Raw genomic sequence first — 16,974 nt, forward strand, 5'->3', positions numbered from 1 at the left:
AAGTGGGCATCATATTCCTCTTTCCACATCGTTTCAGATCTGGGAAATGAAGGCGTGATGTCCGACCGACACATCATCCGGCGGCTCTCGCTCAAATCCGCTTTTGCTTGTTTCACTCCCAGCCGAGTCCGAATGTTCGTGTCGTCGAGCGGAAGTCCGCTCTTCATATAAGTACAGCCTGCCAATGATAACGTCGCTCTGTGTTATTCCGCCATACTGTCAACGGGCGGGGAATACATTTGGATATTTTTTTTAATTTTTTTTTTTCCCTCGAAGTTTCTTGGCTGTCTTGTAAACTCCGTTGGAGAGGATGTGGGGGCGGAGCAAAGCACTTGGGAGACTTTTCCTGATGCAAGGTCTGATGATCCTTGAGGTCCTGCACAATATATCGTTCATGCTCAACTTCCTCTGGGGCCCCACTTCAGGAGTCATGCACGTCCTGGATTTTGGGCTTAAACTGGGGTGCTGTATGTGCAATATTATAAGATTCAAATGATGAGAAAAGTGGAGAAATGTGACAGCACCATTTCGAGTCACTACTAGTTAAATTCAGCCCTTTCGCAGCTTGTTTTTGGAGCCCATTCTCACTCTTTGGAAACTCAACTATTTGCTGTTTTTGTTTTTATATTGCACTTTGATGTCATCTAGGAGCTATGTTGAAATTAAAGGGGGGGGGGTTCATTGACAGTAGCCTGGCCATAGCCCGGAAATACAACAATCGGCCATTAGGAAGCAGCCACAAGCTAACACAAATCGAGGAGCAACATTTTTTGTGTTGCGTGTCACAAACACCACCACAAAGAGAAGAGTTGCAACCACGATGTAGTTAGCAAGTTAGCTTTCTTTTCTTTGTATTTTCTGGCAGTGCGGATGCACCGTGACACCATTCTGCTTCCAAATTTCTCCAAATTGATTGCTTTGATGTTACTCTACATATAAATTAACCATAAATGTTAACATATTGATTGTTATTAAGTCTACATGTGTGTACCTGACTGTGTTTAAGCAAATCCGTCAGGGAACACACTCCTTAAGAGATTGATTTGGTGGTATTTAATATAGTGCCTGATATAAATATAACATTTGAAATGATTAGTCATCTTTCTATACTCAATAAACTCATTTCTAGCCTAAATATATACATGATGAAATGTCCTTGTCAAACTACAGCAGCCACCAAACACAGGAAAACATGCTGACACACCATTGCATGCACCCCTTCCTCTTTCTGGTCAGGTGGAAAGAAGGGAAAAAAAAAAAGAGATGACAGAAAAGCAGCTGGAAGGTCAGAAATATAGCAGTAGATAAGAATAGAGGTGCAACAATGATGGACTGCTAAATGGAATTTAATAGCAATCTGTAGTTTGCAGGTGAATGCTATTCATCCACACGTCAGATTATTATTTTTTTTTTTAAGCACGACCTTTGACCATTTTGTAAAGAAAGTTCCACAACTCATGGATAACCTTTGTCATTTGCTCAAGCCTTTCACAAACAGCAAGTGTAGGGCAGATGTCATCTTCTCATGGCAGCTAACGCGGAGGATGACTTAGCGGATTGCTAATGTCGGCGCCCACTGGAAAGGCCCCATTAGCCAAAAAGCACTCACTCTTTCCAGTGACTTTATTGGAAACTGCTTGAAAGCAGGAAAATGACACAGAGCAAAATAAAATAATTATGACCCCAGCTTAATCCACATTTTGAACAGGACATAACTGAAATACTTAATAGTGGTCATGTAATGCATATTTAACAAAATTATTCTATCAACACATGATTAAGCCCTTCAATTTTATTATTACTTTTTTCTATTGTGTGATGCATATAGCTAAGCCTATGTTTAATACCTGCGCGGTGCATCCACTGTTGCTAGTCCCATAATGCATTGCAATAGCTGTGCCCCTTCCATTTGAAGCGGTAATTTTATGAACTTCCATGGATTTATACAGGTGCGAATTGAATTAGATTTCAAACTCATATTGTCATGTTTATGTGAAATTGCGTCTATAAAAAAAAAAAAAAATTCCAAGGTTACTGTCGTACAAAAACAAACTAAATAACTAAAACTAAAATTGAAAAAGCGTTTCCATTAACGAAATGAAATGAAAATGGTTTTAGACAAAAATGAAAAATAACAAAGGAAAATGAACTTTAATTATCGTGAAAAATGTCCTTTGTTTTAATTAATATCATACATGAGCTTTCATGATTAATTTTAAGTATATTTATGTTGGTCCATACAAAGAAGGAGAAGTATAGCTTATTTTAATTTATTACACAATACTTAGTGTCCTTTTTTATATATTGCATTCAACTGAAAATCCATAAAATAAATTGAATAAAACTAATGCTAAAACTAAGAAAAACTAAATAGAAGTGGGTATTAAAAAAAAAAAAACTAAGAATGTTGCTCTAAAATCTAATTAAAACTAATTGAATTCATAAAAACTAAAGTCAAAACAAATAAAATCTAACGAGATAGACATTTTGATTCACACCGTCACCGAATGGGATCGACCCTTATAATCCACCCTTGCACACAAATAAATGAATTAAAACAAAGTCAAACTTCCTTGCCGTCTACAAATTTTGTGCGAAATTAACTCAAATCACACCCAATGCTAAAAGCAGACACAAATCTCTTGTACATGTGGACTCGTTTACAAGTCAGACACAAAGAGAGAATCTTGTGTGCAACTCTAGCAAACCTGTTATTGTTACAGTGAGACTTCACCGTGTATGTGAAACACAGACTGCAGCTATAAATAGACACGCATAAATCTGTCAGTGCTAAAATGATTCAGCGACTGTGCGCGTGTGTGTGTGTGTGTGTGTGTGTGTGTGAGCAAGTGGGGAGGATGCAGCAGAATTTTGTGTGTATTACTGCTTGTGTGTGAGTGCCTCGATATTCCTGTTAGTGTGCGTGTGCATGCATGAGTGTATCTATATTACGAAGCGAGAACCAGGAGGGGATAATCTGCTGGATGCTTTTGCCACGCTATAGAATCACATTAAAGGTTAGATTCCAATAGTTTCATGTGTAAATATGAATATGTGAGTGTATTTGTGGAAAAACAGCACATCGAGAGATATGAGGTCACATATTTGTCTCACGATTTTACAATTTTATGTCCACATGCATGCACAATTCTAGCATATATGCCTTTAATGCACGCATGGTTCTTCACATGACGGCATCCGTGTAAGAGATTAGTTCTCCAGGCTCTCTGATATGGAATCAAAAGCTCTTTTTTTTTTTTTTTTTTTTCTGCTGCTGCGCTTGGGCTTAGATCTGGTAGGCCCGAACGCAAGGGGGAGGAAGGAACACGCTCACAGCGTGTTTCCAGCGTGCTTGCATGCAAATGTGCAGCCACAGATGCTGTACACATGTGAGATGAGCAAAACGCATTTCAAGACACGCGTCGATGGGTTCATATGAGCTGACTTGTGCGACGGATTTCTCAGCGTAGTGTAATTGGATTGATGAAACCTGAGCTACGTTGAGATGGACTCTTCGCTTTGCATTTCCACGTACTGAAAAGCTCACTCCAAAATTCAACTTTATTGTCATTACACTGTCACAAGCTCAGAACAACGAAATGCAGTTTGCATCCATCCACATCTGCAATGCTAGCCAGTGTTTTATATATGCCCAGGGGGGCTGCTGTCTGCTTTACTGCATAGACTCGAGCCTGCTAAGAACAATGAAAGGCACGAAGGGATCGACGGTTCAGAATAAAAATCCTCCCTAATTGTTCTCTTACACTGTTTTGCCACATTTTTTATACCGGTAAGTTGTACCGTGCTGATCTGCAAGGAAACATATTACATGTTTGAACCAATTAAGCCAGTAAACCACTCACCTAAAATGCAGGAAGATTTACTGCTTACCTTAAAGGCCCAGTATGCCGGTTTCACTCAGGAAAATGCACTTTTTAAATACAGGATGTACACACTTTAACTTTCTCTCAGTCTACACATCTGGGTTTATGTTCATCTTTGGTGGTGATTTTTTTTCCTCGAAACGTCCCGCTGTTTACGAAACAAACGCAAAATGGCAAAATACAGGCTTTGGGTTAGGACTAAATCACCCCCACATGTTAAGAAAAGCCCAGATCTGTAAATTGAGAAGTAGTTTGTTTGTTTAAATCCTGTATTTAAAAAGTGCATTTTCCTGAGTGAAACCAGCAGACTGCGCCTTTAAAAAAAACAAAAAAAAAAACATAAAATAACAACAATAATATTAATAATAATATGGATAATTGAGATAAAACGTGCCAACAGTTCGAGCAAACTGTTCAAACTGTTCTATAGCTGGATTTCGCCTCAGTGTAGACTATTTATCTTGGTGACCCTGGGTGCTTTCCAGACTATCCAAAGGGGAGGATGAGACCGGAAGAGAAGAGGACGACAAGAAGTTACATTGAAGGGGAAATATTTGCTTTTCCTCACATCTGCTTTACAGATGTTGTGAGTCACAAAAAAAAAAGGACGCCAACGTTTCATTAGGGTCTTAAATTTCACAATAGTGGCTTCAACAAATATGGCAAAGCGCTTATAATTGTTCAACACAAATAATAGAAGTTTTTACTGACTCACACAATAATATTTGGCAAATTTAAATCCCTCTTTGATATCCTCAAACCTTTGTTGAATAGCCATCAGTGACTGGTTGATTCTGAAATAGATGCCATCTTGAAAAGAAAACTACCCCACCAGATGTATCCACTCTAGATTTAATTGGTCAAATGTGTGGCAAGGCAGCTAGCACGGAGGGGGCAAAAATCTCTCAGACGCAAGCGCACGAAGAGCCTGCTGGGGAGAGGAAAGCTGAAGACTGACACGAAGCGAGGAGATAGGACTCAGACGCAGAGTGTAAGTTGGCCAACAAGGCTGCAGCTTTAATCCAATGAAACTCAAATCGCCTCGCTAGGAGGGAAAAAAGGCTGAACAAAAAGAGCTCCAAACGGGAGATACAAAAAAGGGCACTCAAAAACAGGGACAACAAAAGGCGCTCCACAAGGGAGGAAAAACAGGGCAAACTAAAGGCGCAAGACAAGGCAAGGCTAGACATCAAACAAGGACGGTGGTACGAGGACTGAGAGGACGCTTCCATGCACTGAGATATGTGACACTTCGGCAACGAGGAGAGAATTCAGGTGGCTTTTATGTCCGGGTTGATGAGGAACAGGTGGTAGTGATCATGGGCGTGGACCGGTAATCAGTGAGGCTACAGGAAGGGTAAGTGACCTGGGGTGAGAGTGGAGTCAGGACTATCAAAATAAAACAGGAACATGACTGTAAAAACAAAAGCATGAACCGCCACTCTGGTGGCGGCGTGACAGTACCCCCCCCTCAATGGCCGGCCCTTGACGGCCTTTCAGCAAGGAGTCCAAAAACAAGGGCGGGCGGAAGGGGGCACGGAGGAGGGAACACGACCCACCCATCCGTCCCAGACAAAAAGGCAGTTCAGGAGGGCGTCCATGACGCCAGACGAGAGTCCCGTCGGGACCGTTCCGAAGGCCTTTTCCTAGCGCCGGATCAGGTTTGGAAAGTACCAAGGGGATCCCGTGGATAGTTTCGACTTGGTAGACCTGGCAGACTTTGCAGACTTGGCGAGGCGTGGCAGACGTGGCAGACTTGGCGTGGCAGGCTTGGCAGATTTGACGAGGCGCGGCAGGCTTGGCAAACGTGGCAGAATTGGCGTGACAGGCTTGGCAGACCTGGCGAAACGTGGCAGAATTGGCGTGACAGGCTTGGCAAAATGTGGCAGAATTGGCGTGACAGGCTTGGCAGACCTGGCGAAACGTGGCAGAATTGGCGTGACAGGCTTGGCAGACTTGGCAAAACGTGGTGGGTGTGGCAGGCTTGGCGTGGCCGGCTCTGGCGTGGACGGCTTTGGCGTGGACGGCTTTGGCGTGGACGGCTTTGGCGTGGTCGGCTTTGGCTTGGTCGGCTTTGGCTTGGTCGGCTTTGGCTTGGTCGGCTTTGGCTTGGTCGGCTTTGGCTTGGTCGGCTTTGGCTTGGTCGGCTTTGGCTTGGTCGGCTTTGGCTTGGTCGGCTTTGGCTTGGTCGGCTTTGGCTTGGTCGGCGTGATGCAGGGACTTGGCGGGACCTGATGCAGAGACTTGGCGTGACATGATGCAGAGACTTGGTGTGGCTCAGGGTCTTGGAGATACGCCCGGCGAGACTCGGGGGCTTGAGACGGTGACTGGCGAGGTTCAGGAGCGAGAGGCTCAAGCGTCACCTGGTTGACCGTGGCTGAGGATGCACTGGTTGATGACTGTTCCAAAACGTGATCCATACAGTCCATTCCCCATTCCAGTACGTTTCCGGAGTTCCAGTCGATTCGAGGGTTGTGTTGACGTAGCCAAGGGTGTCCCAGAACCAAAGTGGGTGTCGAAGCTTGGATTACATGGAAACGGAGGTTTTCGATGTGTTGTCCTATTCGTACTTCTAGGGGTTCGGTGATATGGGTGATGCAACAGAGTTCCTTGCCAGTAAGCGCTCTGGCCTGGACGGTTAGGGGGAGGGGTTCGGTGGCGGCCCGTAGCCGTTTCACGAGGCCCCAGTCCATGAGGCTCTCGTCGGAACCGGAGTCGATGAGGGCTGGCAGGTCTATGGTTATAGCATGGTGGCTTATCTGGGCTTGCGTGATTCTTTGAGTCTTAGCAGGACGGGGTGACGGAAAACTCACCGGTGGACCTCTCTTCACGGTGCAAGATCCCACCAGATGACCAAGTTCACCACAGTAGTAGCAGCGGCCTTCTTGGCGGCGACGCTGTCGCTCCTCAATGGTTAGCTGGGTCCGACCAAGCTGCATAGGTTCCTCGTCATTTCCACTGACCTCCCTCGCGGTAGCTGACTGGGGAAACGCATATCGTGAAGACTCACTTGCCAGTGGATGCTGGAGGGGTCCCGAATCAGGTATCCTTTGGTGTCCGCTGCTCTGCTTGAGCTCCCGCCTCCGATGATCAGTGCGGATGGCAAGCGAAATCAATGAGTCCAGGTCGCCGGGTAAGTCATTTGGAAGCAAGAGTTCCTGCATGGAGGTTGTGAGCCCCTTCAAAAAGTGGTCAAAGAGAGCTGTGTCGTTCCAGCCACTCTTGGCTGCTAGAGTTCGGAATCGGATGGCGTAATCATTAACCGATTCTCTGCCTTGTCTGAGATGGCTGAGTTCTCGCGTCTTCTCTCGATCCATGTTGGTTGGATCGAAAACGAGGCGGAGAGCCCTGCTAAACCCGGCTGCGGTTGAGCAAGTCGGGGAGTGCCGTGCCCATTCCGCGGTGGCCCAGTCTCTGGCTCGTCCCGTCAGGTGGGAAATCAAGAAGGCCACGCGGGAACGGTCTGTGGGAAATGCCTGTGGTGAGAGTTCAAAGTGAATGTCACATTCGGTCAGGAATGCCTGACAATGTCCTGGTTCTCCCGAGTATCGCTCCGGGGAGGCCAGTCTCATTCCAGCCCCGGTCAAGGCTGGAGCCGGGATCGGGTATTCAGCTGCTTCCGGTTTCGTGACGGTTGGCGAGGAGTGTTGCAGGTGGTTCACCAGCTCCTGCACCCGTCCAGCAAGTTCATCTATCCGGATGACCATGGCTTGCTGGCCCTCCTCCAGGTGCGACAGGCGGACAGCCTGTTGCCGAAGTGCAGCCACCAACTTCTCCGCTGGGTCCATGCTGGCCGAAGTGTACTGACACGAAGCGAGGAGATAGGACTCAGACGCAGAGTGTAAGTTGGCCAACAAGGCTGCAGCTTTAATCCAATGAAACTCAAATCGCCTCGCTAGGAGGGAAAAAAGGCTGAACAAAAAGAGCTCCAAACGGGAGATACAAAAAAGGGCACTCAAAAACAGGGACAACAAAAGGCGCTCCACAAGGGAGGAAAAACAGGGCAAACTAAAGGCGCAAGACAAGGCAAGGCTAGACATCAAACAAGGACGGTGGTACGAGGACTGAGAGGACGCTTCCATGCACTGAGATATGTGACACTTCGGCAACGAGGAGAGAATTCAGGTGGCTTTTATGTCCGGGTTGATGAGGAACAGGTGGTAGTGATCATGGGCGTGGACCGGTAATCAGTGAGGCTACAGGAAGGGTAAGTGACCTGGGGTGAGAGTGGAGTCAGGACTATCAAAATAAAACAGGAACATGACTGTAAAAACAAAAGCATGAACCGCCACTCTGGTGGCGGCGTGACAAAGACGATGATGTCATCACATAAACAATAGCTCTCTCAGTTTGGCACTGCTGGCCAGGAAGCAAGCCTTTGCCTAAAGCACAACATCTGGAGATGTGGGGGGGGTTTGGATGGACCCGCATCGTCTTATCAAAGCTTACTGGGCTGTGGAAGATACTGGAAAACAAATCCCGGCAGTTAGTAGGGGAGATCATGTCAGAGGTCTGTGCATCTATTTGGCATTCCAGTCCATCTGTAAACTGTAGAAACGCTCGTGGGGGGACGAATGTGTGCGGGCAAAACAAACAGCCGTGCTCGTACCATAGTTCAGGTTACAAAATGGCTGCCGTCATATGGTTCCTGTTACCTTCTGTAGCATGCATCTGTGCGCTTAACATTTGATATTGTGTGGCATAACCCTTACTTGCAACAACTGCATCAAGCCTGCGACTCATTTGACTTCACCTGACTTGTTGCATTCTTCAAATGAAATGCTTTTCCAGGCCTTTACTGCAGCCTCTTTTAGTTCTTGTTTGTTTCTGGGGGTTTCTCCCTTCAGTCTCTCATTCACAAGGTAAAATGCATGCCTTATTGGGTTAAGGTCCACTTATTGACTTGGCCAGTCTAAGACAAAGACAACAACAAAAACAAAGCTAAAAACTTTAAAAAAAAAAAAAAAAAAAAAAAGTCAGGTTGATTTCCATTTGTGCAGTTCTAGCACCCTCTGATGGCTAGTTTTTTGTGCAATATAATTTTCAATAGTGATGTTTTGGCCCTTCCATGTTTAAAATCTACGCTAATTGTCAGTCAATTAATAATAATATTAAATAAAAAAATAAAAAATAAAAATATATATATAAATATGTCAATAATATAAATAAAAAATATAATATATATAATAAAACAAATAATTAATTTAATTTTAGCCCTTCTATGTTTAAAATCCACGCTATTGGTCAGATGAAGGGGAACGTAATATTCCTGTGAACCGAGTCAATATGTGGAGGAATTCAATGTGTGCGTGCATATTAACAAGTAAGCGCCTCAATATTGTTATTAGAAATTGTAAGTGGTTTATATGCATTTTTATTGTGCTTTTTGGGGGGTATGAGCTCTTTCTTTTTTTTTTTCTTTTTTTACAATTTTGTGACCTTTTTTAAATATTGCCAACCTCCCCACAATATCGTGATAATTATCGTATTATGAGCTTCATCTCGTAATAATATCGTATTGTGATGTTTGGATATTGTTACGTCCCTATTATTTAGCAACATGGGAGCGACTGATTATTATTTAAAAATAAATAAATAAAAGAAAGAAAGAAAAAGAACATAGCCATGAAATGTTACGTCTCATTAGATGTTTGTTGCAATGCAACACAGTCCTATAACGGTACATAAAACACTTGTTCTTACCTGACAGAGTTGTGCATGGCTCCACATGTCTCCATGGCTTCCTGGGAGTCCGTATGGTATCCATTCGGGATGGCCCAGCGTCCAGGCTGACTTAGAACAAACTCTGACCTGCTTCCTGGTATGGTGGTCCTCAGTGGGCTTCCTCCTATTCCTGCCACAGCCCCAGCTCCACCCCCAGTGCCATCCCCATCCTTGGATCCATCGGTCGGGGCATCTGGTCCAGCCTCAGCCCCTTCCTGCTCTTGAACAGTCGCCAGCTCCAGCTCAAGAGGCTCGGGGCCCTGTAAGAGCGCCCTCTGTTGGATGAGCGGTGTCAGTGGCGCTTCAAAGCTGACGCAGCTGTCAGTCTCGTCGGTGAGCGACAGCACGTCCAGAGAGTCCAAACTGCTGTAGCAGGTCCCGCCTCTCAGCAAGGCGGACTCCACGATGCGCTCAAACGTGGAGCTGAAGCCGTCTCTGTTGTCCACCTGAGCTTTTTGTCTCTCTTCTTCCAACCCCGTCTCCTGTCCGTCCTCGTCTTCCTCTTGCACCTGCTCAACAATCTGCTCAAACGCTGAGCTGAAACTGTCCTGGTTTCTTTTCCCATCTCCTTCTTTTGGCACATCTTCCTCCTCCTCCTCCTCCACTTCTGTGTCAGCCTGCTCCACAGTGGTTTCAAAGTCAGAGCTAAAAGTGTCTAAATGTACATGAGGCCCGCCTTCGTATCCTTCACAGTCGCCTTCGCCACCTTCGTCCTCGTCTTGATTCCCGTTTATCCCATTTGTTAATCTGCATCGAAAGGAAGAAGAGAAAAACATCTTTCACATGTGATTTCATCATCAGGCAGATAAGATCATTCAATTTCAGTGCTGGAATCATTTTGTAGTCAAGAGACGTACGCATAATATAGCTACAATGAAAACTGAAAAAAAAACATTTTCTCAATAGCTGAAAGCACATTCCTACTCTGTTATGTACTATAATTTTGACTTCTCTGGAGGCTTTTTGTTGTTTGCCCTTTTTTTTTTTTTTTTTTTTAAGGAATTCAAAATATAACACTTTACTATTAAAAATGTTCAGTTTATACTAGTTACCAGATGCAAAATTAAGTATATGCCATAATACCATTATGCCAGTATAGTTTTACAAGATGCTAAAGATTACGGGGGGAGTTGTTGAATCTAATAACAATGCTCAGTTTTAATTGCCATTGTCATTTAAACAATTTAATTATATTTCAATAATTACTACACCAACAGTAAAAAATTGGCAATTGGCTGTTCACGACCCCGAACCAGCCTGAGCAGTCACATGATTGAATAAAAAAAAAAATAATTACATTTTTTTTTTTTAAATCCAAATTAAAAAAAAAAGAAACTAGATATTTGTTGATATTTTTTAACAAACAAAATGCTTCCGAAAGTATTGATACACACTCACTATATGTTTCTTATGGAAAACGTGGGCTCAATGTGGGGGGGGGGGGGGGGGGGGAAGCTGCAAAAAGAAAAAACAAAAGAAAAAACATGAAAAGATGATGAAAAAATGCGGGGGGCTGTAAATATTCAGCTACTGTCGTTTTAAGTTGTAATTTTACCATTTACCACTAAATGGCACTTAAACCGGTTCTACTGCCTTGGCTTAAACAACACGAGTGGGCCTAATAATTTTTTTTCGGATTTGCAATAATATGAATGACAAGCATCGTACCTCAATAATATTGAAATTTTGTGTGAGTTGATTTTTGTGAGAAAATGCACAAAATAAATTCTTGCTCTTTATGCTAATTTGCTGTTCAGCCATCCTTGAGTGGTCATATTTATGCAAGTGAGGCCTTTGCACTGGGGGAAAAAAATATCACAGTTCGTATGTGGTTATTTTGTTGTTTGCTTGGGTTAGGATAGTGGATTGAGAAATGTATTTTGAAAAACGAAATATAATTACATATTTTGTCCATATCTAAAATAGCATTTTTGTCATACATCTGGTTAGGTCCTATATGTGGCCCCCTCCATCATTTAAGTTGCCCATCCCTGACCTACAGTAGATGGCTGGCAAGGTTACAATATATTTAAACCGTAAATATTGTTTTTCCCACTCATAAAAATGATACTATACAGTGTGTATGTGCTTGTTGTGCTGTTTAAGGATATTAAAGCTGATTTTAAAAAAAAGGTTGATAAACAGCTTATGTGATGCTCTGTGCAAGTGGATGCTCTGCCAAAACCAGATTCAGTTGTGGTGATTTCATTGCACTAAGCCTCATCTGACCCAAGCAGTAGAAGTGGAAGGAACTGTGAGTCATATTTTCATCCGATATGTCATCCATCTTCAACTTCTTGCGTTAGCATCTTCACATCGAAACAGCAATAAGTGTCATTGTCAAGGTGACGAGTAAACTAACCGTCCTTCTCGCTGGGGTTGAGTTTCTTGGTTGTCCGTGCGTGGTCGCATGTCTTCATCCTCCCCCCCCACCTTGTCTTCTTTCATCTCGTCTGCAGCATGTGTTCCCTCCTCCCTCGTTGAGCTCACCTCATCATTTCTGCATTCATCCCCGTTTGCCGCATCCCTCTCTTGCTCCTCCCCTCCGTCTCTCGGTTGATGGTGGACGTCGGCGCTGGCTTTCAAATCATCCTCTCCTGCCTCCGTCTTTATTTCCGCCCTCCCGTCAGCATGACGGCGCGCCTCCCCGCCTTGACTGATCTCCTCTTCTTTTCTCTGCTCTGTGTCGTCGTTCACCTCTGCGCCGGGCTCGTCTTGCCCCGCGTGGTTGGCAGCCTCCGTCGGCAGATTGTCGGTGCTTGCGAAGGGCTGGGCCGGGGTCTCCGATGGGGTGGGCGACGGCAAAGCCTGCCCCTCCTGGGTCATGTTGCTCCTCACGTCAGGGTGCGGTTGTCCACTCTGGTCGGGGAGGACGACCAGGGCTTCAGATTGGCAATGGGCAGGATGTTCTGAAAGGATAGCGAGAGAAGTCAATTTAAAAAAAAAAGGTAGAAACTGCACCTGAGAGATTTTGTTAGTATAACTTTTTTGTCAGTTAAAAGCGACTCAGGGTGCATATGTTTTACTGTCTTTGATAGGAGGTGCTGCACTTCCAGTTGCATGGCTGAAGCACATGGTCGCAAAGTAGCAATGAAAAGAGGGTGTGAAACACGTGCAAGCAGACAGAGACTTGTTTCATTAAGCCCAACTGAATCCTGTCAAAATGATCCAGTAAGCTCCTGGAGCAAGCGCTCTGTCTATTTTTTTTTTTGTGTGTGTGTGTGAAAATTGCATAATTTTGATTTGAACGTGTGTTTTCTGTCATATTGGTGCAATGTTGTGCTCACTTGGCAGCCAAGACCTCCAGAGCTCATCTTCCATCATTACTCAAGGGCAATTTGAATAGTCTAATTACAGATAGATTTGTGTGAATTAGAAATGCTTTTTTTTTTTTTTTTTTTTTTTTTTTTTAGACTGAAGAACCATTACAAGATACAATAGATATGGTAATGGATTGTTAAATCATAATTGAAGCCCATTAATAATGTCAAAATATTAATTCTCATCTTATTCAATGATCAATTATCGATGAAATGTTTTTTTTGTTTTTTGTTTTTTTTACTTTTTATTGTATTATGTGGATGTTCAGCACTTTGAGTTGCATTTTGAATGTATGAAAGGTGCTATATAAATAAAGATTGATTGATTGATTGATTGATTGATTGATTGATTGATTGATTGATTGATTGATTGATTGATTGATTGATTGATTGATTGATTGATTGATTGATTGATTGATTGATTGACAGAATTTCCTGACATAAAGATCACCGCGCATAGATAGATAGATAGATAGATAGATAGATAGATAGATAGATAGATAGATAGATAGATAGATAGATAGATAGATAGATAGACAGACAGACAGACAGACAGACAGACAGACAGACAGACAGACAGACAGACACTGATTTTACCCAGGATACTGGACAAGAACAGATTGTGGGTTTCGCGGTTCTATTGTGCAAAGAGGAATTGATGGGAAAATTATAGAGAAAGAAAAGCAACATTCTTATTCAAAGCACATCCTGTGTCAAACATGGCTTTTAAGCTTGCATGATTACAGAATGGCCTCAGTGATGTTTATTGATGATGTGACAGCTGACAGAAATGGCGAGTTAAATTGTGAGGTAAGTGTACACTTTCTATTCATACTCAACCAAATGCCAAAAAAAATGATTTTTTTTTTTATTCTGAAGACAAAGAAGTGGAATATTCTTCAACTGCCAAGTCTGTCGACTGATCTCAGTGGAGTGAACCCAATCGTAGCAACAGAAAGTGGCTTCAATGAAGGGCTGTTAAAACATCAGTTTGCTATATAAATAATGTAATTGGGAAGTTATGACCTATCAACTTCATTGGCTTCGAAACAAAGAACGTGACCCCTTCCCCAAATTGTGTACCTCATGTTGGAGAAAATCTGCCTTCTTTCACTATTGTGTCATTTTAAATCCACATTCCATAAAATTGTCAGCCGCCGTTCAGCATGAAAGACGAGGACCTCAACATTTAGCATGACCTCATAATTATTCAGTGACGTGAGAATGTAGTACGGAGTGCTGAGTTGATGAGAGAAGTGTAGTTCTTTGCTGCAAGCTTATATACTTGTATAATAGGCACAAACTGTTTTTGGCTGTAGAACACAAAATAATGTGAAAACGCCGCGGACAAATCAATGTGTTTAAGCAAGGCTCCTTTGGCGAGTAGGACGGAGCTGCGCATACAAATTCGGGTTTTTGTGCGTTTACTAGGCCCATAACCCGGAGGTGGGTGGAACGAAACCATCCTCCGCTATCTCGAGCTTGCTAACAAGTAGTATATCCCCTCTTCTAAAATGTTGTTCAAATACTTTCTCTTTAAGTGTTGCTCTTGTCAAAAGTGCCTGGGAAGTTACGTATCAAGTTCTTTTCAGTGGTACTCCACATTGCTAAAGTGTTCTGCACAGTTAAGAGTACACTGCAAAGTGAAGAAGAGTTGGCCCAGCAGAAACGTAAGTCAGAGGTCAAATGGATCGAAACCATCCTCTGATATTATAAGTTCGCAGAGAGGGAGCGGCGAATGGAGGAAAACTCCACTTCGGTCGTGTGTTTGTTGAGGAATTAGCATTTTTAAAAGAGCCCAAAAGTTGATTTTTCATGTTGCCGTCCCTTTATATAGGACAGCAGTGAAGAACTCAATAAATAGAACTGCTGAATGGCATTGAATTGCCAGCAAGGATGTTAATGTTGCTTTTAAAAAAAATATGTAAAAACAAAAAGAATGTTTCTCCCAGCGTAAACTGCAAACTTTTTGAATAAGAAAATCATGACTCAATGTAAGACAGGTTTTGGTTGTGCCCCCTGAGCGTGAGGACGTCACTGGTCCACTTAATGTTTCATCCGAGTAACGAAAGTCTGATGCAAATTATGCAGAAGCAAAAATGATGCAAATCGACTGCAGGCGCGTGTCCCATTTTAGACTTTCTCCTGTTGAAATGACATATAAATGCAAAGCTACAATCAAAAGAAATCTTTGGCCTTGAATGAAGAAGGCTTTAATAGGAAATGTGTTAAAAAAAAAAGAAGAGTAAAAATTCAAGTCTTTTATGATTTGTATTATTTCCGCAGGCGGCCACTGCGCTGTCCTCTAATACCGCTCGCTGTCATGTGACGTTCTGAATGATCCCTCAGCAGAGTCCTTTCGAATATGTGAGCTGCAATTGGCTGACACATTTTCTTCACGGGGGCCACAGTAATTGGAAGCATAATCTTATTTACCAAATGCTGTCAATATATTCCCACTGCAGACACCAATCCCTTGGTAGCACCAAACAATCCCGCGTTTTATTTGATTTATTCAATGAGCTGCAACACACTTAAAAATGTTCATATGAAGACATATTTGGAATTTTATCAAAACAACTAAAAAGCCCCCAAGCCCTCATTACTGATTGTAATTGAGTCCAAATAGCCCTAAACGATAAAGTGGTATACAGTGGAGCTTTGGTAATTACCGAGCATATGCAAACAAGCACTATTAGCATCCATTTATGCAGCTACATAAACACGCATTTGCACATATCAACACACAGTCAAATGTGAGCACATACCCAAGCAAAACAGTGACAGAGCTCCATAAATGGAAACAGTGAACGGTTATGAAACCAGACATGGAAAGTGGGAATTCTCTCCGCGTCGGTCTCCAGTTTCTCTTCCTTTCTCTCCTCTTCATCTGTTCCACATTATGTTTCCTAATATCTCCGTCTAAATCCAAAGTCAGACTTATTTTCAGCTAATTTGAGAGAAATGGGTCTTAGAAAAAAAAGAGAGAAGAGTGGCACTTGTGCTCACAGTGCTGCATTGTGATTTCCACTACTGAGGAAAGCAGATGTGCTCTCGCGCATACCAGAAGGATGGCTGGAGCATCCGCTATATGTGTGTGCGTGTTTATATAACAGCCACAGGATTCTTTTTGCAATTCCACGTTCGTCAGCAGAAGCTCCCAAGCCTTATCAAAGTCCTTTAATTGCACTCGGACCCACACGTAACCAATCAGACAATTAAAGAACCAAACCACCAGTGAGCTTGACAACAGATCAAATATTGTCAGTCGTGCTTTTCTTATTGCACTCGCTTATCTTTCAGGCCTACTTAGGCACGCGCACAAACTGTTGAACGCGCACGCGCACACGCATCTGCATATTGTGCACACACTATGGTGCGATTTATTGATCCCCCCCTGACACACAGTCGTGGTCCACTGGGAGGCTCTCAGATAACATGATTGGGATCGGTCAGAGATCCCAAAGAGGCTGCGATAATGCAATCAGACTGGAATTAAACAGACAATCACATTGAACACAATCCACTTGAAGATGACAATCAAGCCAAATGAATATACAGCTTTTGATTTCATTTTCTAGCATTAGAAAGATGTATAGAAATAGAAGAGAAATGAATAATATAGTGCGTGACATGTAGCTCATGATGGTAGCAGCAGAATGAAAAACTGGAAAACCATTTTGTCTGTCAATTTATTTAAAAAAAAAAAATTAAAAAAAAATGCAGCCAAACTAGGGCTGTGCAATGAATCGAAATTCAATTTCAATTTATATTATTACACTCAACAATTACAAAGTCAGCATAATCGTAAAAAAAAAAGATTATTAATACTCATATACTCATTTTGAGATGTTTATGTTGTTTAAATTCGTACGTTTTCACCTTTTCTTAAATTAAAAAAAAAAATAAAAAATAATAAATTGTTTCAACCAAAAGGAACTTGCATAATTACAGTGTTTCAAAGAATTTTGTCCTAATACTGTACCAAAAATTATTTCTAATGAAAAATGAAACCGTTTCAATACTTTTGGAGGTGACTTTATTTG

The 16,974-nt window shown here is 42.6% G+C and overlaps 1 protein-coding gene across 1 annotated transcript in view; it reads right to left on the reverse strand.

Annotated features, from left to right (window-relative positions):
- Positions 1-12,518, reverse strand: part of psd2 (pleckstrin and Sec7 domain containing 2) — a 29,515-nt gene extending 16,997 nt beyond the window's left edge. Inside the window, exons 1-2 of the mRNA XM_077533100.1 lie at positions 11,971-12,518; positions 9,588-10,355 (exon numbers count right to left, since the gene is read on the reverse strand). Coding sequence (XP_077389226.1) covers positions 9,588-10,355; positions 11,971-12,434 — 1,232 coding nt within the window. The 5' untranslated portion in view covers positions 12,435-12,518. The remainder of the gene's footprint in view (positions 1-9,587; positions 10,356-11,970) is intronic.
- Positions 12,519-16,974: the final 4,456 nt, after the last annotated feature.

The sequence above is a fragment of the Festucalex cinctus genome, chromosome 9, assembly GCF_051991245.1.
Source record: "Festucalex cinctus isolate MCC-2025b chromosome 9, RoL_Fcin_1.0, whole genome shotgun sequence".
Lineage (NCBI taxonomy): Eukaryota > Metazoa > Chordata > Actinopteri > Syngnathiformes > Syngnathidae > Festucalex > Festucalex cinctus.